The sequence below is a fragment of the Perognathus longimembris genome, chromosome 13 (assembly GCF_023159225.1).
Source record: "Perognathus longimembris pacificus isolate PPM17 chromosome 13, ASM2315922v1, whole genome shotgun sequence".
Classification (NCBI taxonomy): domain Eukaryota; kingdom Metazoa; phylum Chordata; class Mammalia; order Rodentia; family Heteromyidae; genus Perognathus; species Perognathus longimembris.
Window position 1 is genome coordinate 48,474,899 of NC_063173.1, and position 25,370 is coordinate 48,500,268.

The following is a 25,370-nucleotide window of genomic DNA, read 5'->3' on the forward strand; positions in this document are numbered from 1 at the left end:
AACTGCCAAGCTCTAACAGGGCCAGTGGCAGATCTGTTAATGGAACTCCTTGTCCTAATTCTAGCACATTTCTTACTATGTCAATTTTGCCAGTAACCATCATTGCAAGGTAAAGTCAGGTTTTATGGCATTGGAGTCCTCAAAAGATCTAGAACATAAATAAAAAGTTCATGATACGCAGGCTGGACAGTTTCTTCTGAAGCCTGAAGATGTCACTTGGTGATCATGACACTTTTCCCATTGAGTCTGGTCAGGAACTTGGGCAGCTATTACCAATGAATAAACACTCAAGATGAAACCTATCTGTCATACTCCCTCTAGTGGAGCAATAGTGTCATGAGCCAATGAACTCTGTTCATGATCTCTCTTCTTAAGATGAGCTGAAAACTCTCAACAGAAACTTCACACCCTTTATTGCTCTTCAACTGTCCCCACATCCCTGAAGAAAAAGATGATGTCTGCAAGCAGGTTTTTTCACAGCATGGGGTCTGCTAGACGGAGCAGGTGCAGGATTAGTCATGACTCCAAGCCAGGCAAGGTAATTAAGAAAAGCTAAATTTATATTAAATTATCATAAAGTCCTAAAATACTGAACATAGTGGTTAAATAACTCCAGAAAGTCCAATCTCTCCAAGTGAGTAACGTTAAAACCATTACACATGAGTGTGGGAGGATCACTTCCATTAGTTTAGGATAGAGAGATTTTGCTTTTTTACAGAGTAAATCAGTGCTCAAATAGATATTTCCTCAAATATGTCCTTTCTACATTCTGAACAGCCCAAGTGCAAAAAAAAATTCTTCCCCCTTTCCAATCAAGAAAATACCATTCTATTTTTTCCCCTCCTCCCCAACCATGAATCTAAGGACTCAAATGTTTCTTCTTTTAGTGCCTCTTCAAAGGTGAAATGACCCATTTCCTCCCAGAATTGGCATTCCTATTTTCCCAAGTTGGTACACAGGAAAAGTCTTCTTGGCCTGACTTGGTTGGGGCTGGGGGCTGACAGCAGGGCTAAGGGCTTCACATCTGTCTCTAGTGGCCCTAGAACTGACCAAAAGATATTAGATCACCTTTTTCAATCACATCTGTTTTGCTTGCTGATCTCTCAATACTAATAACCATGGGAGATACTTCAAATCCAGAAGTTTCCTCTAGAAATCCTCCTCTCTATTCACAGGGCTTGTGTCATCTCTCCTGCCACTTCTAATTCCTGGATAGAAGAGAACTCTCCCTGGGCTGGGAGGGTTCATCCATGGTTCTTTCTACCTTTCTATGTTTTATTCACTCCTTTGTACCTTCATTTAACCCTCCTCACTCCAACACTTTGGAGACTGCTGATGTCACAAGACTAGGTCAGAAGAAGCAAATTAAGCCCTCCACAAAGTGGAAAAAGAGCTAGGGAGAAATTTTAGGACAAGAAGTCTCAATTCCACTGATAAAAGCCTGAGACTCCTGCCCTTGTTGTACGCGAGCATGAATCAATTGGTGGCATTTTGGTGTTAGAAAGAAGTCACTTATGGCCAGGAAAAGAGTCAGCATAAGAGCTTATGAACTTAGATCCTTGATCACCTGAGAAAGAACATATAGGAGTTTCAACTTCATGGTACTGGGTGTCCCTGGGTGTCCCCTATCTCTGACTGCTCTTCTGACCATTTATGAAAACTTCAGGTCCTTCTTAGAAAGACCTGTTAGAGGATCACTTCCCTCAGAGTCCCAGAGAATGGGAGGGGTAGCGGGCAAGACTGGCAGAACAATGAAGCTTGGGTGGGATGCTGTGTTTGGACTAAGAAGAGTTCCTTAGATATTTTAAAGGCTCAGTCTCCAACGCTCGTTATTCACTGAAGCCACTAGCTCGTTATTCACTGAAGCCACTAGCTCATAGCCTGTTTACTTAAAGGCTTAGGGAATGCTGACCACTGGTGGCACCAGGAAGAAATTCCCACAAGTGAATAGCCATAGGATGGGGCTCCCAGTCATCAAAGGTAGAAAGAAATGGCTCCAGATATTCCAGCAGGAAGAACAAGAGCTTGAGCCACACCCATATCTCACCTATATCTGCAGCTAATGGAACAGTGACTCCTAGGTGAAAAATAATGTCCACTGCCAGCAATGGACAGTACACCCAGACCCAAGTGCTCCCAAAAGCTTCTTCGTATTATCAACCTACAAGGCTGGAGGTTTTCTAGCTACCCAGACCAGCTGGATGGACTCTTCCTTTTTCTCTCAGGCTCCATCCATTATCCTTCTCTTTACCCATGACCTTGTGCCCCAGCCCCTGCCGGTCCAGTTCTCAGAGAAGCCATCATGTCAGCTGTAATGGCAGAAGAGTGCATTGCTGCATCATCAGCTGCAACCGGGCTGTGGGGCAGCCACGGAGGGTATCGGGGAAGGGGAGGTGGGCTCTACACAGAGCCCAGACTCTGGGGGCACTAGGTGAAGTGGAAGAGGTGAGTTGGTGGTAAAAAAAAAAATCCAGTCTACATTCTTGAGATGTGCCCTCATTTCTTGTGCCCGTATTGCTATGGACTCAGATGGAAAAAGAGCTCCTGTGGAAGTCATGGGAGCAATCTGGGGATGGGAGGAAGAAGATGAGCACATGGAAAGGGGGCCTTCTGTATAAGTGAGCACAGGGACCGGCAGTCCATAGAGGAGAAGGAACAGGCAGGCAGGGAAGAGAACGTGGACATTTAGACCTGGCTCTCGGAGGAGAGCTTGCGTTCAGGTTTCCAGCCCGTGTCTGGCAGAGAGCCCCGTCTTTCTGGAGTAGCTGCGGTGTGGACGCTGCTACACTCTGATTGCTCTTCCTGTAGCAGCTGCTCGGTCTCTGTGTCATCCAGGGAGCCAGAGCTGGCCTGGATGGACACTGTGTCTGTCTTCATGCATACATGATCTCGTAGAAGGCCTCCCCGAGAGCTTCGCAGCTGCTTGAGGTCATCCCACTCTGCATCATCCCCAGAGAGAAGGCAGATTCCCTCCACAATCTTGATCTTCTCCTTGGTGTAGTTGTGATCAGGCCCACCCTAGGGTGAAGCATGGGGATATAGTTAGACACCAGCCAGTTGGCTTTCTACATAGGGTTTTGTGATGAACTGGGCATGGAACACACACACACACACAAAAAAAAAAATCAAATGGGGAAATGTGGTCAGAGCAAGAATATGAATCCTCGCCTCATATATGATTACCATTATTAAACAGGGACGGGGAGAACCATGACTTCTGGTCCCAACTATGTTGCCTTGGGCAAATTACTTAATATCTAGAAAACTTAGTCTCCCCATCTGAAATGTGGGGAGAAAAAGAGCATTTGAACCTCACAAGCAATTTCTATGGAGGTAAGTGAGGCATGGAATGCAATTGTTAGGGTGCTGGGCATAGGATGCATTGAAAACATGTTAGCTATGGTTACATGGTTAGTATGGTTTATTAATGGGACATCATGTTGATGTAAATAATCAAAAGCAATTGGCAAAAGCAATTCAGTGTGCATGAACTGAGGACTTTGAACTATTTTATGTGTTAGTTTCTTACATTATTACTGTGGTTTATTAATGGGACATCATACTGGTGTGAATAATCAAAAGCAATTGGTAAAAGCAATTCAGTGTGCATGTATTGAGGATCTTGAACTACTTTATGTGCCAGTTTGTTCTTAATGATCTCTTTCTAATTTTGTTCAGGGGAAAACTTGGAAGGTAAGACAGGAAAGCTCTCAAAATTTCTCCTATTTGGATTCAAAATGTGCATTCAGTGAGGTAACCTTGGGGCAGGTTATGTTGAACCTGCTTCGTGCGCCTTGTGACCATTTCCAAGCAACCTAGTTCATTCCAAGGATAGCCCTGACTTCTGCTCGGGCTTGTTCATTTATGGCCTCCTCAAATGATCGCTTTACTCCTGGTTTTTGGGGGATATCAATCAACATAGCATGATTGCCAGGAGCAAATAGGCCACAGTTTAGGTTCTGTTCCAGAGATGGTGTTCCTGTCTAGAGTCCTGCGGCCACTGCTTTGTCTTAGTAACAATTCTATTCCAGAGGTATTTACTGAGCTCCTACGTGAAGCAGGGTATTAGGAAAGGTGCTTTGAGGATGGTCCCTGCTCTTTAGGAGTGACGAGTCCCCTTGATCATGCAGAAAGAGACAACAGAGCACACAAGCATCCACAGGCACCCCTTCACCTAGCACACCCTCCAAACAGCAATTACTGTAAAATTAAGATGCAGGCCACTCTGAGTTGTTGTCACAGAGATGCACTGAATAAGTCAACGAAAGATGGGGCGCATGGGACTAGCAATTTTAGGGATACCACTCCCTCTACACACACAGCAACAGGTACCTGGACTCAATAGGCAATCAGAAGAGAAAGGGTGAAAGGCTATCAGAGGGGTGAAAGAGGTGCTGAGGAAGAAGCAGACAATGGAAGAAAGGGGTCACACAATTGTCATTTCTTTTTTGATGCTGCTGCTAAGGATGGGACCTAGGGTCTTGTGAAAAAACTAAGCAGGTGCTCTACCACTCAGCTACATCCCCAACTCCTCTTTTCAGGTCTAACTACTAGCTTTCATTATGATCGCCATCCCCCCCAACCCCCGGAGGTATCCAACCATATAAAAACCCAAGAATCTTCAAGACTTTATCAGAGATATTGAGGAATCTATCACTCCTGTAAGTTATCGATGAAGGTTTTCTCTCTGTCTCATCTTCCCTCCTTCCTTCCGTCTTCTCTTTCCCTCTCTCTTTTTTCTTCCTTTCCTCCCTCTCCCTCTCTTTCTTTAGGTAGTTCTGAAAATTGAATTCAGAGCACTATACCTGCTACTCAAGTTCTCTAACATGAGCCACACATCTAGCCTTGTAGGTTTTCTTTGGACCTACAGTGAAAACTTTTTTTTTCTTGCCAGTCCTGGGGCTTGAACTCAGGGCCTGAGCACTGTCCCTGGCACTCTACCTCTTGAACCACAGCGCCACTTCCAGCTTTTTTTATATATGTGGTGCTGAGGAATCAAACCCAGGGCTTCATGTATGCAAGGCAAGCACTTTACCACTATGCCATATTCCCAGCCCATACAGTGAAAGCTTTTTAATATGATGATTCCTAGATCCAAAAAGCACAGAATTGCTGTATAAAGTGTAAGCACTATGCATGAGATCCCTGAAAGAGTAAGAACAGTTTTGACTGTTCAAGACAGGCCAGAAAAGTGCCTGACTAGGGTCTTTTTTAAAGCAACAACTTCTGATGAAGGCTACAGGATTTTAGAAGACACTGGTTAAGAAATTTTGAAATCCCAAACTATAGATCCACTGTGGAAAGGGGACTATTTTTTATACCTAAATATTTAGCAAGCAGTTTTCTCTTAAAGTAACAAAGCAGTTAGAAAGACAAAAAGCAAATAAATCTTCAGTATTTTAGAGAACTCTACGTAAAGACCCTGTGATAAGAGACAGGACAAGTAGGGAAAAATCAGCCATAAGTTATCACTAGCATGGTTCAGAGATTAGAAAAGGGAAGCTGAGTGTGTTGTTTCACACCTGTAATCCTAGCTACTCAAGAAGCTGAGATTGTAGGATTGCAGTTCAATGTAAGCCCACACAGAAGTCCATGAGGCCTCCGTCTCCAAAATAACCAGCTAGCTTTTTGAGATAGAACACTAGCAGAGCAAGCAAGCTGAGCAGTGTAAGGCCCTGAGTTCAACACCCATCCCCCCCCCGCCCCCGAAAAAACAAACAAAAAGCAAAAGTCCAAGAGATCTTGGTTTTTCTTTTTTGGGGGTGGGAGTGTAATATAAGACAGCCTCCTTGTTTCAGAGGGAAACAGGGAAATGACAACTAAAAAAGGAAAGAACTGTTGGATGCTTGTGGTTCATGCCTGTAATCCTAGCTACTCAGTATCTGAGGATGCAAGTTTGAAGGCAGCCCAGACTGGAAAGTCTATGAGACTATTATCTTCAATTAAGCAGCAAAAAAAGTCAGAAGTGGAGCTGTGGTTTAAGTGGTAGAGTGCTAGTCTTAAGTGAAAAAGCTAAGGCACAGTGTCTTGTGCCCTCAGTTCAAGCCCTTGTACCAGCACACACACAAAAAGTAAAGGACGTGAGGTGCCAGACTTTGAAGTCAGGCCCCACCACGTGAACCCCATTTTAGAATCAAACCCTGAGCCAATCAGATTTGTACCTGTGTTCTAATCTTGCTTGCACAGCTGATTGTTGTAACCTTGTTCTTTGCCTTTATAAGCCCTGTGTAATCACAGCTCGAGGCTTCCTCCTAACCTCCGCTGTGTCGGTGGGTAGGACGAGGCCCGAGTTGGCAGCTCGTTAAATAAAGCCTTGCCTTGCTTTTGCATTTCGGAGTGTCTAAATCTCGGTGGTCTTCTTGGGGGTGGTCTTGCAACTTGGCACAACAGACGTATGACCCAGAAAAAGCATCTCCTGGCAGGGAAATCCATACTCCCAGACCGAAATCTTTCAGGAGCTGTTTTCTAATCTTGCTTTCACTAGGGTCCCTCAAAGATCCTAGAGTTAGGGAAACCTAAATTACACGTAATCCTTTTATTCATTATAACTTCCAAAATAGCAGATGAGGTCATCTGCTAGCCCTTCCTGACCTATTTAGGCAAATGGAATGTAATTCCTCACTACCTACGCCTTTCCTTAACGCCCCCCCGACATGCACACCACAATCCTCTCCCCCCACAAACCCTTGAATATAAATTTCCATGTTTACCTCTTTTTTATAACACAGTTGATTGTACATGGCCGGTTTGGGGGTTGCTTCAATTTTTACTTCCTGAGTGGAAGTTCGGTAGGAAGGGTTGCTGTAAGTCAGGTTCTCCATTCCAGGATCAGTGAATTTGGATTTTTTGTGTCTTTAGAAGAAAAATAAGAAGGAATTAGTTAAATGTCTATGAGAGTATTGGCTGGAAAAGTTGGAACCTACTTGTGGAAGGTGATGTCTTTTTAAAATTTTATTATTAAGGTTTAGACAGAGAGGTTATCATTTCATAAGCCAGGTCATGAGTAAAAAAGATTTTTGGACAATTTCACCTGTTACTTCCCCCAGTTCCCTACCTGCACCCCCACCCACAAGTTGCATAGTTCATTTTCTACATGGTATATACTGAATATACCATAAATACATGGTAAATAACTGCACAGAGGTTGGCCTCTTATTGGTCCCAGTGATCCTTGCCTCCTGGAATTTAGGCCCTCTGATTTCCTATCCTTGAGTGTGGGTGAACCTGGTAACTTCTAATGAAATGATTATGTAAAAATGCTGGATACTGGGGCTAGGAATGTGGCTTAGTGGTAGAGGGCTTGCCTTAGCATGCATGAAGCCCTGGGTTCAATTCCTCAGCACCACATAAACAGAAAAGGTCAGAAGTGGTGCTATGGCTCAAGTGGTAGAGTGCTAGCCTTGAGCAAAAGAAGCTCAGGGTTAGTGCCTAGGCCCTGAGGTCCAGCCTCAGGACAAGAAGAAGAAGAAGGAGAAGGAGGAGGAGGAGGAAGAGGAGGAGGAGGAGGAGGAGGAGGAGGAGGAGGAGGAGGAAGAGGAGGAGGAGGAGGGGGGGAGGAGGAGGAGGAGGAGGAGGAAGAGGAGGAGGAGGAGGAGGGGGGGAGGAGGAGGAGGAGGAGGAGGAGGAGGAGGAAGAGGAGGAGGAGGAGGAGGGGGGGGGAGGAGGAGGAGGAGGAGGAGGAGGAGGAGGAGGAGGAGGAGGAGGAGGAGGAGGAGGAGGAGGAGGAGGAGGAGGAGGAGGAGGAGAAGGAGAAGAAGAAGAAGAAGAAGAGTGCTGGATACTAGATAAGGTTACAAAGAAACTAGCTACCACCTTGGGTAGCAACTTCCTTCCTCCTTTCTCTTGCTCTAGAGAGAGGAAGCTGCCATAAAGGAAAGCTCCTTTCTATAAAGGAAAGGTCTTTGAGGTAAAGAGCTGATGAAGGGGGTCTCCAGCCAATGATCACTGAGAAACTGAATCCTGCCATCAATCACGCGAGTGTGCTTAGAAGGAAATCCTGCCTCAGTCAAGATAGGAACAACATCCCAGCTGATACCTAGATTGCAGCCTAAGAGAGACCTTCAGGCAAGACAGATCTCGGTTTCACTCCCACCTCTATTACTTTGTGGAAGCTTGGTAGACTAAACCTTTTGAGTCTCAAAAGTGAATAATAATACCACCTCTGTTAAAAGTTGGTGGTATTATCCAGGCACCAGTGGCTCCGCCTGTAATCCTAGCTACTCAGGAGGTTGAGCTCTCAGGATCATCCTTGAGATTCTTATCTCCAATGAACTACTCAAAAAAAAAAAAGTGGAAGTGGTGTGGCTCAAGAGGTTGAGCATTCAATTTGAGCAAAGAGACAGTACTCAGACCAAATTCAAGCCCCAGGACTGGCAAAAAAAAAAAGTTTGTGGGATTGACACATTAAATGTGGTATTATTATTAGCAACTGCAGAATGGAGCCTTTTTTGTTATTGTTGTTTGCTATAAGCTATGTTTAAAACAATTGGGGGAAAATACAAAGAAAAAGGCACACAAAAAGATCCTAAGTTGAAAGCTAGGTGCTGGTGGCACATGCCCATAATCCTAGCTATGGGGGTAGGGGGGGAGGCGCAGTGTGTGTAACATCTGAGATCTGGGGATCACAGTTAAGAGCCAACCCAGGCAGGAAAGTCTATGGGGCTCTTATCTCCAGTTTTAACTACCAGAGAACTAGAAATGGTGCTGTGGCTTGCCTTGAATGAAAAAGCTCAGGGACAATGCCCAGGCCTTGAGTTCAAGCTCCACAAATAAAAGGTCCTAAGGTGAAAATGACACATTCAACTTTCCCAAATGATTGCTACAGAGCAATGCTAGATCAACCAACATTGTAGTAGAATGTTATATGTGTTTAAAGGGACAAAGATCATTTCTAGTTTCAGCAGTGTGAGATAGGATGAAGAAACAAAGATGCTAGACAGAGCTCAGCTTTGCCTCTTACTGTGTGTGGCCTTGGATAAGAACATCTGTACCCTTAGCATCCTAGCCTATAACAGAAAAGGTTGCTTTGCTATGGTCTTAAGGAAATTGAGAAATCAGAGTTAGTATTCAGGTTTCAATTCTTTTCTTCCACTGCTGCCTCGTCTAGTGCTCCAACTAGAGACACAAACTTAAAAATGAGGCTGTTCAGATGTTGAATCAGTGACTTACACAACTTCAGGGGATCCCAGATATATAATAAGGACAAAGGAGTATGAATCCCTTACAGCAAAACTGAGCTTACCTATACAGCATCAAAGCTGCAATCACCACCAAAATTAGCAGAATACTGAGCAATCCACCGATGGCATAGCTGATATGAAGTCCTTCACCTAGGAAGAAAAGAGAGACACTAACAGGAGCTACTGGCCATCTTCCAGATGGTGCTGTGGAAGATGAAGAGCTTCTACATACTATCCAAAGATAGTGGAGGCGCTCATTACTCAGAACAGAGGCCACAAGAGAGAATGAGGAGGCCAAGAAGAAAACTATCACTGCCAGCATCTCTAATCCCAGTTCTACCATTCACTATATGACTTAGGCAAGGAGCAAAACTTCCAAGTCTTTGTTTTCTCATTAGTTAACCGTGAACAATAAATTCCTTATAGGGCTGTTAGAGATTAAATGAGAGTGTGTCTATATACATACTTAGTAGCCACCACCCCCTCATACACTTATTTTGTGTTCTGCCATTCAGTTATCCATGGTCAACCATAGCCACAAACATGACTATAATGCAAGAAAAATCAAGATGTTTTAAGAGACCATGTTCAAGTAATTTTTGTTATTGTTCATTGTTATTCTATTTTATTATTAATTACTGTTGTGCCCAATTCATAAAGAAGGCTATATCAGTTTATATACATATCATGTACCTATTATATATGTATATAGGAAAAGATAAAGTATATATAAAGCTCAGCCTTATCTGAGGTTTTAGGCATTCACTGGCTGTCTACAATGTATAGGAAGGACTACTCTTCCTGTACACAAATATAGGTGGCACACATATTGCTTATCAAATGCTTGCCATATGGAAAGCAGACCATGAGTGGTGGCTATTTTATTTCTATGTCTATGAAAAAAAAATCATCACCCAGGGGAGTCCTCATGAAGATTAGGGGAGATATCAGGAGAGAAAGAGTCTTTACATCTTCTTTTCTGAAACAGTTGGACCCTCAGGACTTACCTGGAGCAGCAGGTATGGCCTCATTGGAATGTACACAGAGGCCCAGCAGAGCATCCCTTTCTGAGCACCTGTGAGCATAAAAAACAATGTGAAGGCTGCTTCTTAGTCAAAAGAGATCTTGCCCTCCTCTCTGAAAGAAGGTTTGAAAATGTACTAGGTGGAAGATATTAAAAATATACAGAGGGCAGGACCAGGATAGAGAAATCAGTGTGAATCAGTGATTGTAAGCCACTACACTATGGTTACGTGTGTTTTCACTTATGAACTTTTATAAATGAAAAGCAAGTTTGGGAGTAAGCTAGAAGTTTGCAGAAAGAATACTAAGGACATCAATACCAGGATTTCTTCTTCTTCCTTCCTTCCTTCCTTCCTTTAAAAAAAGTTTTTTTTTGTGTGAGAGTGTTGGAGCTTGAACTCAGGGCCTGAGTGCTGTCTCTTAGCTTTTCACTAAAAACTGGCATTCTACCACTTTAGTCACAGCTCCTCTTCCAGCTTTTTGGTGGTTAATTGGAGATATGATTCTTACAGATTTTCCTGAGAATCTTAGAGTCATGATCCTTGGAACCATGGGCTAGCTTGGAAATATGATCTTCAGAACTCAGCCTCCCGAGTAGCTAAGATTATAGGCACAAGCCATGGACACGTAACTGACATCAGATTTTCTTTTTTTTTGCCAGTCCTGGAGCTTGAATTCAGGGCCTGAGCACTGTCCCTGGCTTCTTTTTGCTCAAGGCTAGCACTCTGCCACTTGAGCCACAGTGCCACTTCTGGCCTTTTCTATATATGTGGTGCTGAGGAATTGAACCCAGGGCTTCATGTATATTAGAGGCAAGGCAAGCACTCTTGCCACTAGGCCATATTCCCAGCCCCAGATTTTCTTAAACTACTAGAATGACTGGGAAACGGCCATGAGCCAAGCAAATCAGAACGGGTAAGGATTATCTCAAAGTCTGTAGACCATAAGGTCCAAAAACTTTCTTCTTTTCTGTTATGAGAGAAGATGCAAGACATCTAGAGAGGGTGCACAGAGAACTAATCTGATGTGCCCAGAAGGCAACTTCTTCATGACAACAAGTAGGCAATTAGTGAATGGCATCTCCTAAAAGCCTGGAGAAAAACTACCTGCAACATCACAAACAAAGATGCACTGAAGGTTCAAATAGAATTCTGGTCATTAGAAAAAATCTGAGAAGAGGGTCAAAGTTTTCCAAATAAATTTAGGGCCTGATGTGTGCTTGCAGAACATGGGAGGTTTGATCTCCAGGACTGCAAACCACCATACCAGTAAATTCCTAAAGAAAGCCCAAGATCAATAATAATTGATAGTACTTCAAAGTCAGTAACAGAAAAGTATATGTGCATACTTGAGTGTTTGCTTTACTTCAAAGAAAGTGCACATAAGAAAGGTTTTTTTTGTTTTTTTTTTTGCCAGTCCTGGGCCGTGAACTCAGGGCCTGAGCACTGTCCCTGGCTTCTTTTTTGCTCAAGGCTAGCACTCTGCCACTTGAGCCACAGCGCCACTTCTGGCCATTTTCTGTATATGTGGTGCTGAGGAATCGAACCCAGGGCCTCCTGTATACGAGGCAAGCACTCTTGCCACTAGGCCATATTCCCAGCCCCATAAGAAAGGTTTTTAAACATGTACAACTCTTAGGACTTTGGAGACACTGAGTTTAGAGTCCTCTTTTGGAATTATTATATTTCTGTCAGAATTAAAATCAAGTGTTAATCACTTTTTAGGCTGTAATTGATGGACCCTTTCATTTTAATGTTTGATGTGTGTGCGCGCACGTGTGTGCGTGTGTATATTGCTAGGGATTGAATGCAGGGCCTTGAACTTGCTAGGCAAATGATTTGCCATTTGAGCGATGCCTCCAGTCCTGAAATATATCTCATACTTGATTTAAGAACTACCCAAGGTGTACCTACACTATCTCTGTAATCTTTCTTATCTGAGTATATTGGAAACCGTGTATACTGGTATTGGAAGCAGGAAATTGAAAGGGAATACCAAATTTGAGAGACACAGGGTAAAAAAAGACAAACAACTACAAAAGCAATACTTGCAAAACTGTTTGGTGTAAGTGAACTGAACACCTGGGGGGGGGGGGGAAGGGAAAGGGGGAGGAGGGAGGGGGGTGTGAGGGACAAGGTAACAAACAGTACAAGAAATGTATCCAATGCCTAACGTATGAAACTGTAACCTCTCTGTACATCAGTTTGATAATAAAAATTTGAAGAAAATAAAAAGAACTACCCAAGGTTTTACTTATTTAGTGTGTGTGTGTGTGTGTGTGTGTGTGTGTGTGTGTGTGTGTGTGTGTGTGTCTGTACGTGCATGCATGTTAGAGTGCCAGGATCATTATTAGCTAAGGCCATCACATCCCTACAGAAACATTTTTGTTTGTTCCAAGTTATTTATTTATTTATTTATTTTTTTGGCCAGTCCTGGGCCTTGGACTCAGGGCCTGAGCACTGTCCCTGGCTTCTTCCCGCTCAAGGCTAGCACTCTGCCACTTGAGCCACAGCGCCGCTTCTGGCCGTTTTCTGTATATGTGGTGCTGGGGAATCGAACCCAGGGCCTCGTGTATCCGAGGCAGGCACTCCTGCCACTAGGCCATATCCCCAGCCCGTTTGTTCCAAGTTATAAAACCACTACAGGACAAGACTATACACTAAACCTGTGACATGCAAGCCGAGAACATCCATAGGAAGAGGGAAGGATGCATATGGAAGTCTCCTCCTGAGTGATTTCTCTTTAAAGCTGTACTTAAAAGTGTTTTTGTTTTTTTTTGTCCTCAGAGCTAAAAAGGGATTAATTTGCAACAATCTACAAGTCTAAATATCACCTCCTGTCCCAAAATAGCAGGGATGGATGGTTCAAGATGTCATGCCAGGATTGTCAAGCTGGGACACGGGGCCTGTGCTGGGGGCAAAGGACGGGGGAGAGCATGGTGATCACAGGTCCCTTCATCCTGTACTGACCCCACTTACCTTCCTCCCACCTCTTCCAGAGATGTGCGGATCCTGGTAGTAGAAGAATGCAAGGTGGTGGGCAGTGTGTTGGGCAGCACTGGGTTCTTTTCACTCATGATGGTAGCCCTGGGGGCTGGGGGTACCAGGCCAGGTACTGGAGAGAGAAGAAGCTTGAAGGAAGCTGTTGGAACCTCTACATACAGTTCTAAGAGTAGCAGTGGCAGAACTCGACAAAGCAATCTTTTAGCTGCTCTAATCCCTAAACTCTAATTTAATACTATAAGTAAAAATGATTTCGATTCAATATTAATTGTTCTCAATAAGCTAGCTAGTCCACAAAGGTCAAGAGTAAAGAGTTAAGCACTGATTTCAGCTCCCACAACAGGGTTCTGTAATGAAGAGACCTGAATGTTATTGTTGTTGTTGTTCATGGGGCTTGAACTTGCTGCCTGGGCACTATTCCTGAGCTCTTTTGCTCAAGGATAGCTCTCTATTAAGCCACAGTGCCACGTCCAGTTTTCTGGTGGCTAATTAGAGACAAGAGTCTTATAGACTTTCCTGGCTTTGAACAACAAAATTCAGTCTCCTGAGTAGCTAGGAGTACAGGCATGAGCCACTAATGCCTGGCTAAGAGCCCTAAATTCTATGACAGTGAATGCTAGCAATCAGACAAACCCAAGTCTGAGCAATTCCAAGACCACCTTGCTTCATCCATTCTCTATGCAACCTTGTGTAGGAGGATCCCACCAGAAAGACCAAGTTTTGGCTGCTGATTCCCTATCTTTCCCAGGATTTTACTGTTCCAGAAGCTACTCAGTCTGACTCACCAAGGGAGCAGGGCCGGCTGTCTGGCTCATCAGGACAGGCACACACAAAATCCAAAGCTCTGGCAAAGCAGAGGTGGGTACAACCACCATTGTTCACACCACAGGCATTGGTCCCTGGAAGCAAAGCAAATATGCGTCTGGTCTTGGACAGAACTGGCCCTTCCAACTTAACACTCCTTAAAAAGGAGAAGATACAGGACTACCTATCCCCGGGAATAACAGAGCAAGAAGGAAATAATCAGAAAGGGGGCGGGGGCGGTGGTAAAAAGGTCTTAAGAGCTTGAAACATGAGCCCAGTTGTCTCAGTCCCTGACAGTCCTTGGGGCAACTATCCCAGGCCCATTGATGGAAAGGAAGCAGACTCGGTACCCACTGGCCCACCTACCTGTCTGCCGCTGAGGGGAAACCACAATGATATCCATGAGCCCTTCCACATTTGCCAACACTGTCTCCTTGTTGCGGCCTGAGTACTTGTCAACACGCTGGATGGACTTGGTCTGCCAGTCTGTCCAGTAGATCCACCTGTCCTGCTACTCGAAAGGGAACCCAAAAAGAGGAAATATTCAGCAATCAGACCCTAGAGCCGCTTCTGTGCCTCAGCCTCTGTGCCAAGTCAACTTCTGTGCATGCTCAGATAGGACATCATCCAAGAAATTGCGCTAAATCCATAGAGTTTACCATTCTCTCCTTTGTCTGGGTCTGGACCTTGCTGCACTTCCACATGTAGTTAGACACTATTGTAACTTGTTTATATTTCTCTCAGCCCCACCCAATTCAGTAAGAATGTGTTTCATTCACCCCTGACTCTGCCAGTAAATTTGGAGGTTCTTCTAGGTCCCTATTCTTGGCTTTTTTTTCTCAAAGCCCTGTCCCAAATCATCTTTGCTTGTTTTTGTGGGGGCAGCTTCCTTCTTAATGTAATGACTGTGAAATTTTCAATCACAGGTGGGAAGGGCAATGGAGGTATTTCTCCTCCCTATCAGAAACTTCAAGGGAAATTTGTAGATTGAAAAATGATACCCAGTTTTAACTTATTATTAAGTAAAGCCAGATAAAATCTTTTAGGATGGTAGAATATAACTCATTTTACATGGCTGAGGGTATGAGGCTCAGTGGCACTTAGCATATATAGGGCTCTAGATTAAATCCCCAGAATCTAACAAACAGAGAAATAAAGAGAACACAGAGTGGATGATGTTTGTCAGATACATACAGATTTTTATTTGTTTATTTACTTATTTTTGTCATTCATGGGACTTGAACTCAAGGCCGAGGCCCTCTCCCTGCGCTGTTTTGCTCAAGGCTAGTGTTTTAACACTTTGAGCCACAACTCTACTTCCAGTTTTCTGGTGGTTAATTGGAGATCAGGGTCTCATGGCTTTTCCTGCCAGGGCTGGCTTTGAACCATGATCCTCAGATCTCAGACTCTTGATAGGATAACAAATGTAAGTCACCAGTACCTGGCTTCATACAGATTTCTTAAAATGACTAAAAATCTCTGTTTTCTAGGGAGATCTTTTTTCTTCCCCAAATTATCTTACAGTGCTAGAATTCTCAGGAAGGGCAGCTAACAAGAATTAAAATGGTCAGTGATAACATGCATTTCATACTTACTCTCAGCCAGATACTAGGCTAATGCTTTATGTGTATTTCAAGAGGATACTATTATTAAACCCATTTGTTTTATAGATAATTGAAAATTACAGCAGTTTAATTTCTTGTTCAGAGTTGCAGTAATAAGATATAAGTAATAAATAACAAGATATTTAGGGCAAAGAATGTGGCTTAGTGGTAAAGTGCTTGCCTAGCATGCAGGAGGCCCTGGGTGCAATTCCTTGGTACCACATAAACACACACACACACACACACACACAATTACTTTAAAAATAATATGGTGTTTAACAGTAGAGACAGAACTTGAACGCAGGTACCTGGCTCACTAAAGGCACTCAATGGACAACACGTGCCTGGAGGCCTCAAGCTGCTATACCCCACCTCTACTTAGTGAGCGGCCAGAGCTCCAACTCAGGGACTGCAGTATTAGGATCAACAGGGGAACTTATCAAATGCTTATTTTTAGGCCAGGATTGGTGATGCACACTTGCAATCCTAGCTATCTAAAAAATAGAGGTAGGAAGACTGCAGTCCAAGGTAGCCCAGGGTAAAAGAGATACTACCTGGAAAGTAAACTAAAGCAAAATGGGCTAGAGGTGAAGCTTAAGCAATAGAGGGCTTCCCTAGCAAGCATAAGGTCTTGAGTTCAAACTCTGGTACTGCCAAGAAAAATGTAAAAATGCTTTGTGAGGGCCCAGTCCTCACAAAGCAGTTTCTCTATAGCCAAGGCCTATGAACTTGCATTTTATTTATTTATTTATTTTTGGCCGGTCCTGGGGCTTGGACTCAGGGCCTGAGCACTGCCCCTGGCTTCTTTTTGCTCAAGGCTAGCACTCTGCCACTTGAGCCACAGCGCCACTTCTGGCCGTTTTCTATATATGTGGTGCTGGGGTATCGAACCCAGGGCCTCATGTATACGAGGCAAGCTCTCTTGCCACTAGGCCATATCCCCAGCCCCTGAACTTGCATTTTAATAAGCTCACTCTATAGCTGGTTCTATTTATCTCTATTTAATTAGATACTCCTAGCAGACCAGTGGGACTTACACAGTTAAAAACAAACAAACAGATCTACTACTTAAGGTGTTAGAACATGGGAGTAGTGGGCTGAGTGGCAGAGCACTTGGTGGCTTAGAACCCTAAGGAAACACCCTGGTCAGAAAGGGTTAGTTACCTCTCTCCTGAGCCAATACCTGTGTGAGAGCAAAGGGATGGGACACATGGCTGACCAAGACCTGCCGCAGTTTCCCATTGAGGTCAGCACTCTCAATCCGGTCCAGGTGTGCATCTACCCAGTAGATTCTGCAAAGCAAAGGAGAGAAGGATGACAAATGCTTGCCAGGGAAGGGGAGCCCAGCTGTTCTCTGTTCTCTGGACTTACCAGCTCTCTTGAGCTAAAATGGCAAGGGCTATGGGCAGTCAAGAAACTTCCATGAGAAAAGCCACTGATTTTAAGTCTTTTTTTTTTTCTTTTTGCCAGTCCTGGGGCTTGAACTCAGGGCCTGGGCACTGTCCCTGAGCTGCTTTTGTTCAAGGCTCACCCTCTACCACTTGAGCCACAATGCCACTTTTGACTTTTTCTGCTTATGTGGTACTGAGGAATCGATCCCAGAGCTTCATGTGTGCTAGGCAAGCACTCTATCACTAAGCCACATTCCCAGCCCTGATTTTAAGTCTTAAAGCTGAAGAAGGAAGAAGTTGTTCATTCATTAGTAAGGCAGTAAGAGCTCTTCTAGGGAGGTGTAGGGAGACTAGTGACAAGGAAGTAATTACCCAGCCTTATCTTTGCTAACTTAAACATCCTTTTGCTCTTACCCAAAAATCAAAACCCAAGTTCTTTAAGAACTCAGCCAAATGGCCCTTCCCATGGTTAAGAGAAGAGGGCATTCTGCTTGCTTTCCAGGCCATCTTGATTCATTCCCCTCCTTCTAGAGTCAGAAAGGGGAACAACCAGCTTTAGGTTCTAGCACTTTTCTAATCTAGACTAGAAGTGGCAAATTCCAGTGTCTAAAGGGATTAGGTAAGTAAAAAAAATAATAAAACACAAGAAACAGCCCTTAAAAGGATTGGAGAAGTAGGCCCTACAGTCCAGCTAGAGGACATGCTCTGATAGAGGCCCTCAAACAAAAAAAACACATAAACTAGGCAGACAGAATGCAGCACAGGGCTGAGGGCTGGATTTAGAAACTCCTTCTGTAAGACTGGTCTCTACCTGCTTCAGTCTCGGTCCTCTTTATTGGTCCACCTGATTTCCAGGAGACTATTTACATCTGGATTCCTACCTGCGAGTGTCATAGTCCAAGGTAAGGCCATTAGGCCAACCTAGGTCTGTGTTGATGAGGACCTTCCTCTCAGAACCATCCAGGTTTGCCCGTTCAATCTTGGCAATGTGTCCCCAGTCTGTCCAGAAGAGGTACCTGAGATACAACAATGACATCATCATCATCGAGAGATGACACCCAGAGGTTGACAGAATACCATAGACACACCAGTATATGAATACATAAGCACCTGCTAACAGCCCCTATTCCCTCAGGAATATTCTCTGCTAGCCATAAACTTACCCCTTCCTGGGGAAAACAGCAATGGCCCGGGGCTCATCCAAGCTGTTGTTGATCAGCACTTTGCGGCAGGAACCATCCAGCCGTGATGCTTCAATGGTATTTCGGCCCGTGTCTGTCCAATACAAGTTCCTGGCCACCCAGTCCACTGCCAGCCCATCAGTGGTCTTCAGCCCACGTCCGATCACTGTCTCCATGTTGCTGCCATTCAGGTCTGCTCGCCTTGGGGAGAGAGAGCCCAGAGGTGGATAAATGACCAGATTGACCAGGAAAACACTGGACTCTTTTAATCCATAATTGGATACCCGCCAGACTAATTCAATGGGGACAGAAAGGAAATGTCCCCTAGCACATTCCTCAGTACCCATCATGATAGGTGTTCTATAAAATACTTGTAAAAGAAAGGGATTCTTAGGAGGGCAGAGTGTGTTCCTTGCAAACTGGGTTCACCTAGCCACTGGACAGGTGTTAATCATTCCTCATTTATCTTGGGAGAGGACAAGATTGCTAGTGACTATAAGAGAGTTAGAGCCAGGCACCAGCGTGGCTCATGGGTATAATCTTAGCTATTCTGGAAGCTGAGATCGGGAGGATCAGGGCTGAAAGTCGGCCCAGGCAGAAAAGTTCACTAGACCCCCACCTCCAAAGTAACCAGCAGAAAACAGGACTGGAAGTGTGGCTCAAGTGGCAGGGTGCTAGCCTAGAAAGCATGAGGCCCTGAGTTCAAGCTCCAGTACCTTCAACTAAAACAAGGAGAGAGCGAGAGATGAGGGCCAGGAAGTTCAGTAGTAGTAATATGTGTGAGGCACTAGGTTCAATCCCTAACACAAAAAGAAGAGAGAGAGAGAGAGGAAGATTTGTTGAAACCTACCTATGTATTTTTACAGACTCCTCCCCACCACCACCAGAGAACTCAACCTCAAGATAAGAGCATGAGAGCATATCACAATCATTGGAGGATTTCTCTCAATTACATATGCCTACTACCCCCCAACCTCCATGAAAGCCTAATATACCTTCAGGGAGAACAAAGGCAACTATCCCTGTTCTCCCCAACCCCCCTCCCCATAGGAGTCTCTGCCGCTAAAACCCACTACAGTGGGTAGCAGGGCATTACATTCCTGAGTTGTGTCAGGATCAGAAATTTAAAGAATAAAAATAAAACAAAAACTAGGTGCTGTGGCTCATTCCTGTAATCCTATCCCTTCAGGAGGCTGAGATCAGAGGACTGCATTTTGAAGCCAGCCCAGGCAGGAAAGTCTGTGAGACTCATCTCCAATTAGCCACCAGAAGACAAGAAGTGGCCCTGTGGCTCAAGGTGGTAGAGTGCTAGCCTTGAGCAAAAATGCTCAGAGATAGCGCCCAGGCCCCAAGTTCAAGCCTTAGAACTGGCACACAAAAATAAGTTAAAAGCACGTTGTAAGTCACTATAGCTTTGACACTAGTCCAGGGCTACTATTCTGAAATCCAGATCCCACCTCTATGAGTTCTAATCCCCCCTAGCCCAGTGGGTAGGTGGGTTCTTAGCCTGACTTTAATCTGATTTGCTTTGTTTTTATAATTTATTTGTCTTACATATTAAATCTTCCATTTAAGCTTTATTTTTATCTTGAGACAAGATCTTGCTATCTTTGTTCAGGTTGGCCTTGAATTCATGATCTTCCTGTCTCGTCCTCGTGAGTAGCTGGGATACATATACTCTTTTTTATTCTTTTTTTTTTTTTTTGGCCAGTCCTGTGCCTTGGACTCGGCCTCAGCACTGTCCCTGGCTTCTTTTTGCTCAAGGCTAGCACTCTACCACTTGAGCCACAGCGCCACTTCTGGCAGTTTTCTATATATGTGGTGCTGGGGAATCGAACCCAGGGCTTCATGTATATGAGGCAAGCACTCTTGCCCCTAGGCCATATTCCCAGCCCCTCTTTTTTATTCTTTTGCTGGTCCTGGGGCTTGAACTCAGGCCTGGGCTCTGTCCCTGAGCCTCTCTCTGCTCAAGACTAGAGCTCTACCACTTGAGACACAACACCACTTCCAGCTTTTTCTATTTATGTGGTACTGAGGAATCAAACCCAGGGTTTCATGCATGCTAGGCAAACACTCTATCACTAAGCCACATTCCTAGCCCTACATATATTCTTTTTTTTTTCTCTCTCTCTTTTTTTGCCAGTCCTGGGTCTTGAACTCAGGGCCTGAGAACTGTCCCTGGCTTCTTTTTGCTCAAGGCTAGCAGTCTACCACTTAAGCCACAGCACCACTTCTGTTTTTTTCTGCTTATGTGGTGCTGAGGAATCGAACACGGGGCTTCATGCACACTAGGTAAGCACTCTACCACTAAGCCACATTCCTAGCCCCCCCCACATATACTCTTAAACAAACAAGCAAACAAAACTTTGAAACTCTGCTCTAAGTGAAAGCTCTACAAAGTAAAGAAATTGGGCTTAGAAATTGGTGTCCAAATCATGAGATTATTTAGTTCATTTAGCTGTCAACCCCAAATATAACCTCATGGAACCTATAAGGTTATATACCCTGCAGCTTTCAGTGTTACTCATACCGGATAACATCCAGGAACACATCTGTATAGTAGACTTTTCCATCCACACTGTCATAGTCCAGGGAGATTACATTGTTGAGCTCAGGGACAGGGACATGCACATCTGTGTGGTCGCTGGTGTCCAGTGAGATACGTCGGATGGATCCTCGGCTGGAGAAGAGCAAGTAGGTCTCAGGAGAGTGATCACAGGTCTTCCCATCTCCTTTCAGCTGGATGCCCGTGGGGCAGGCGCAGGAGAAACCAGAGGGCCGAGGCAAGCAGAGATGGGAGCAGCCACCATTTCTTGAGCCACACTTATTAAAACCTGGTGAGACAGGCAGCAAACTTTCACATTCAGCCCAGAGGACTGGCTGACCCTCAGGAAGCCTTATTTCTTGGGCTGACTCCTTGCTGTTCTAGGTGACAGGATTCAGTGTCTGGCAGGGATATGGTAGAGGGAGTGACTCCAGGAGTTGTTTGATGGTAATAGTATCATACAGTGAGCCTGAAAACAATTGCCTCTCTGATTGTAAAATAATTCTGTGATTGGAAATACATGTGCAGTTAGATAGCCCAGAAATCCAGAGATGCTGACTCACAACCCCAGGGAATCTTCTTACCTAGGGGCTGTGTCCGATCCACAGCCTGGATATCCATGAGGCCTGGCAGATTAGACCTCACCAGGATGACATTGCTACCAGTACCCTTGTCAGCACGATGGATACTACGAGTCTGCCAGTCAGTCCAGTAGATATAGGAGTCCAGTAAGGTGAGGCCATATGGGTGTTGCACTGGTGACACCAATGTGTGCCGACTGGCACCATTCAGGTCAGCAGCCTCAATTCGCTGTAGGAGAAGGAGGCAGTGGGAGGCAGCTATCAGTTGGCTGATAGGAGGCACTGGACTACAGGCCCTAGATAGGCCTCTTCTGTCTTGCCAAGCTTCTGGGAAGCAGCAGGGATGGGACACTCACCTCAGTGTGGGCATCAGCCCACAGCAGCTGGGAGCTGGCCTTGTCCACAGTCAGCCCATTGGGCCACCCAAGGTTGTTGTTGATGAGCACAGTGCGGTCTGAGCCGTCCATTCCAGACCGCTCTAACTTGGCATTCTCCCCCCAGTCTGTCCAGTACATAAACCTGGGTGAAGAAGCATAACATCCAATTATTCCAGCCTATTACAGTGGGCTAATTACTTTGCAAAGGACTTCACAGGCATTATGCTATGGAATCCTTATAAGACATGTTTGTTCATTTATTTTTCCCTTAAACTGTCACTCCTGTTTTATAGTAAGGAAGCTGAGGCTCAGAAGTTAAACATTAGATCTAAACTCATACAGCTGATACATGATGCAAGAAGTTGAATATTGTCTAACTCTAAGGCGCAGCCTTTTTTTTTTTTTTTTGCCAGTCCTGGGCCTTGGACTCAGGGCCTGAGCCACTGTCCCTGGCTTCTTTTTGCTCAAGGATAGCACTCTGCCACTTGAGCCACAGCACCACTTCTGGCCATTTTCTGTATATGTGGTGTTGGGGAATTGAACCCAGGGCCTCATGTATACGAGGCAAGCACTCTTGCCACTAGGCCATATCCCCAGCCCGTGGGCTCAGCCTTTTAATCTGTACACTATGCCAGCATACTGAAAGAAGTTATAAGGAAGTAGATCATACTCAGGGGATCATTCTACCATGACCTCCCAAGTTCAATGTTCCTGTGACCCATGCTTATTCTCCATTGCACACCTTTACCACATCCACAATCCTAACCAAGCTGATCCATACCCCTGCCCAACTCTCACCCCATCTCATGGTATAGAACAATGGCCCGGGGACTGTCAAGGTTCTGCCACACCAACACTTTGCGCATGGACCCATCCAGGTTGCCCACTTCAATCCGGTTTGTTCCAGTGTCCGTCCAGTATACTTTCCGGCCAATGGCATCTACAGCGAGCCCATCGGTGGTCTGCAGCCCTGCAAGAAGTTAAAAGAGCATTCTGATTTTAAAAACAGATGGGAGCTGGGTGCCAGTAGCTCACATTTGTAGTCCTAGCTAATCAGAGGCTGAGAACTGAGGATCACAGTTTGAGGCCAGCCTCGGCAGAAATGCCAATGAGACTCTTATCTCCAGTTAACCACAAAAAGCCAGAAGTGGAGCTGTGGCTTAACTGGTAGAGCGCTAGCCTTGAGCACAGACAGCCTCAGGGGCAGCACCCAGGCTGGAGTTCAAGCCCCACAACCAACCATACAAACAAACAAAACCAACCAGATGGGATATTTCCCTAGCTTTATAGCCACACAAGTGATGCCAGGGCTGGGAAGAAGGCTCACCTGTAGTGATGATATCCTCGTGCTGTGAGCCATCCAGACTAGCACGGCTGATCCTATGCAGTGTGCTGTCAGACCAGTATACTTTTCCTGGAAAAGGAAGGCTTGACTCGACCCAGCTTATTCATGCCCACAGAAAAAGTGCCATACAGACAGGGCGGGCGAGGTGCCAGAGGGAACAGGTAGTTCCCAGGTATTGAGGTGGCAAAGGTGATTGGAAAGAAAGAGCAACAGTGGCTGTTGGGCAGGGAAAGGAAACTGGGTGATAAGGAAGACCACACAGACCTTCCTGAGGGTCCACTCCAATGGCAATGGTATTCTTCATAGTCACATTGATGGGTAGCACCACATCAGCAAAATAAGGGATGTCCAGGGAGACCATGCGCACATCTATTCTCCTGGCGAAGATGAGGAAACTGTTCATGCCTGCTCAAGTGGAGAGAGAAGGGAGAAGGAGGGAGGACAATCACTCCAGCAGACCCATTAAAAGGATTTGGAGTCCGGCAAACTGAATCCTAGGCCTTGACCCAGCTAGTTTCTAGTGTGATCCTTGGAGAGTTACCACAATGACTTAAGCTTCAGTATCCTGATGTATAAAATAGAGACAATTACAGGTGGCTATAAGGATTTAAAAAGAGTACGTACAAGTTAGGCAGGGTGGCTGAAGTCTGTAATCCTAGCTACTTAGGAAGCAGAGAGCAGGAGATCACAACTTGGGACCAGCCTACACATAAAAGTTCCCTAAGATTCCATATCAACCAATGGCTGGGTGCCATGGCACTTTCTGTTATCCCAGGTACAGGACAGACACAATGGCTGTGCACAGTGGTGCTCGCCTAGTATCCTTAACAACATGGGGAAACACAAGTAGCCTGAGCTCGCCCAAGAAGATCATACCATGAAAATAACCAATGCTAAAAGGGGCTGGAAGTGTGGCTCCAATGGTAGAATATTTAAAGAGGGAATGAAAGGGGAGGGAGGAAAGGGAAAGACAGGGGAGGGGAGGGGAAGGAAAGAGAGGGGACGGGCAAATAAAGCATGAATATTAGGTTTCACATGTCTTCATAAATGATACTTCATTAATACTGTGGAAGGACCCTTTATGATAAAGCTAAATTAGAAAAGGAGTAAAAGGACCTCAGAGGGCTTTATTTACAACCTAGAAGGCACTCAAATACCCTAAGGTGTTAAGAGTTTAAATGCAGCCTACCAAAACCTGACTTCAAACATCTGGATAGCAAGGTCCTGCTTGTCGGGCCTTCCCTCCATGTGATTATCACATAGCTCACCCATTCACAGAAGGGGCATATCTAAGGTGGGGAGGGTACCATTACATTGTAGATATACATTTTATTTTTGGTTGGTCGTGGGGCTTGAATTCTGGGCCTGGAGGCTGTCCTTGAGCTCTTCAGTTCAAGGCTAGTGCTCTAGCACTTGAGCCACAGCGCCACTTTGATCTTCTGGTGGTTAATTGGAGATAAGCATCTCTCAGACTTTCCTGCCCAGGCTGGCTTTGAACCATGATCCTCAGATCTCAGCCTCCTTTTTTTTTTTGCCAGTCCTGGGCCTTGGACTCAGGGCCTGATTACTGCCCCTGGCTTCTTTTTGCTCAAGGCTAGCACTTTGCCACTTGGGCCACAGTGCCACTTCTGGCAGTTTTCTATATATGTGGGTGGTGGGGAATTGAACCCAGGTCTTCATGTATGCAAGGCAAGCACTCTTGCCACTAGGCCATATTCCCAGCCCCCAGATCTCAGCCTCCTGAGTGGCGAGGATTACAGGTATGAGGCACCGGCACCCAGTGCAGATATACATTTTTATATTGTACTAATTCTGATTTGTATTTTTTCCTTTTGGTAGTACTGGGGTTTGAACTCAGGGTCTTGTATATCCCTAGGCTCTTTCTGCTTTCATTGTTTTTTTCAAATAGGCTCTTGCTTTTCATTTGAGCTGCCCTGGACTGCATCGCTGGGATGACACATAAGCTGACTGCTCCATCCAGCTTGTTATTGTTTGAGATGGTGTCTTGTAAGCTTTTTTTGTCCAGGCTAGTCTTGAAACATCATCCTCCTGATTTCAGCCTTCTGTGTAGTAAGGATTACCCTTGGCTTATTATACTCATTTTTAGCAGACGAAAATAAAGTGTCTTATATTAAAATTTCCAACAGATGAAAGGAAGCTGTCTTGAGACAAGAGCATCTTTTTCCAATCTGCATGAAAATCATAGCCAGTAGAATCTTGCCTCCAAACCCGTCTGACCTGCTCCCCCTGGGCCTCTCCCTTAAACTTCTACCTTCTTTTTCTGAAAGCTCTTTGTCTCTTTAAACCACCAAGACTCACAGATTCTCAGACCATGACT

General features: G+C 44.9%; 1 protein-coding gene across 1 annotated transcript in view; it reads right to left on the reverse strand.

The window, feature by feature from the left end:
• Positions 1 to 538: 538 nt before the first annotated feature.
• Lrp4 (LDL receptor related protein 4) overlaps positions 539 to 25,370 on the reverse strand; it is a 58,325-nt gene continuing 33,493 nt past the window's right edge. The window contains exons 22-37 of the mRNA XM_048361487.1: positions 23,297 to 23,437; positions 23,015 to 23,101; positions 22,486 to 22,657; positions 21,667 to 21,829; positions 21,314 to 21,539; positions 20,715 to 21,018; positions 18,167 to 18,385; positions 17,885 to 18,019; positions 16,796 to 16,904; positions 14,375 to 14,519; positions 13,990 to 14,103; positions 13,181 to 13,316; positions 10,187 to 10,254; positions 9,242 to 9,329; positions 6,711 to 6,852; positions 539 to 3,018 (exon numbers count right to left, since the gene is read on the reverse strand). Coding sequence (XP_048217444.1) covers positions 2,686 to 3,018; positions 6,711 to 6,852; positions 9,242 to 9,329; positions 10,187 to 10,254; positions 13,181 to 13,316; positions 13,990 to 14,103; positions 14,375 to 14,519; positions 16,796 to 16,904; positions 17,885 to 18,019; positions 18,167 to 18,385; positions 20,715 to 21,018; positions 21,314 to 21,539; positions 21,667 to 21,829; positions 22,486 to 22,657; positions 23,015 to 23,101; positions 23,297 to 23,437 — 2,582 coding nt within the window. The 3' untranslated portion in view covers positions 539 to 2,685. The remainder of the gene's footprint in view (positions 3,019 to 6,710; positions 6,853 to 9,241; positions 9,330 to 10,186; positions 10,255 to 13,180; positions 13,317 to 13,989; positions 14,104 to 14,374; positions 14,520 to 16,795; positions 16,905 to 17,884; positions 18,020 to 18,166; positions 18,386 to 20,714; positions 21,019 to 21,313; positions 21,540 to 21,666; positions 21,830 to 22,485; positions 22,658 to 23,014; positions 23,102 to 23,296; positions 23,438 to 25,370) is intronic.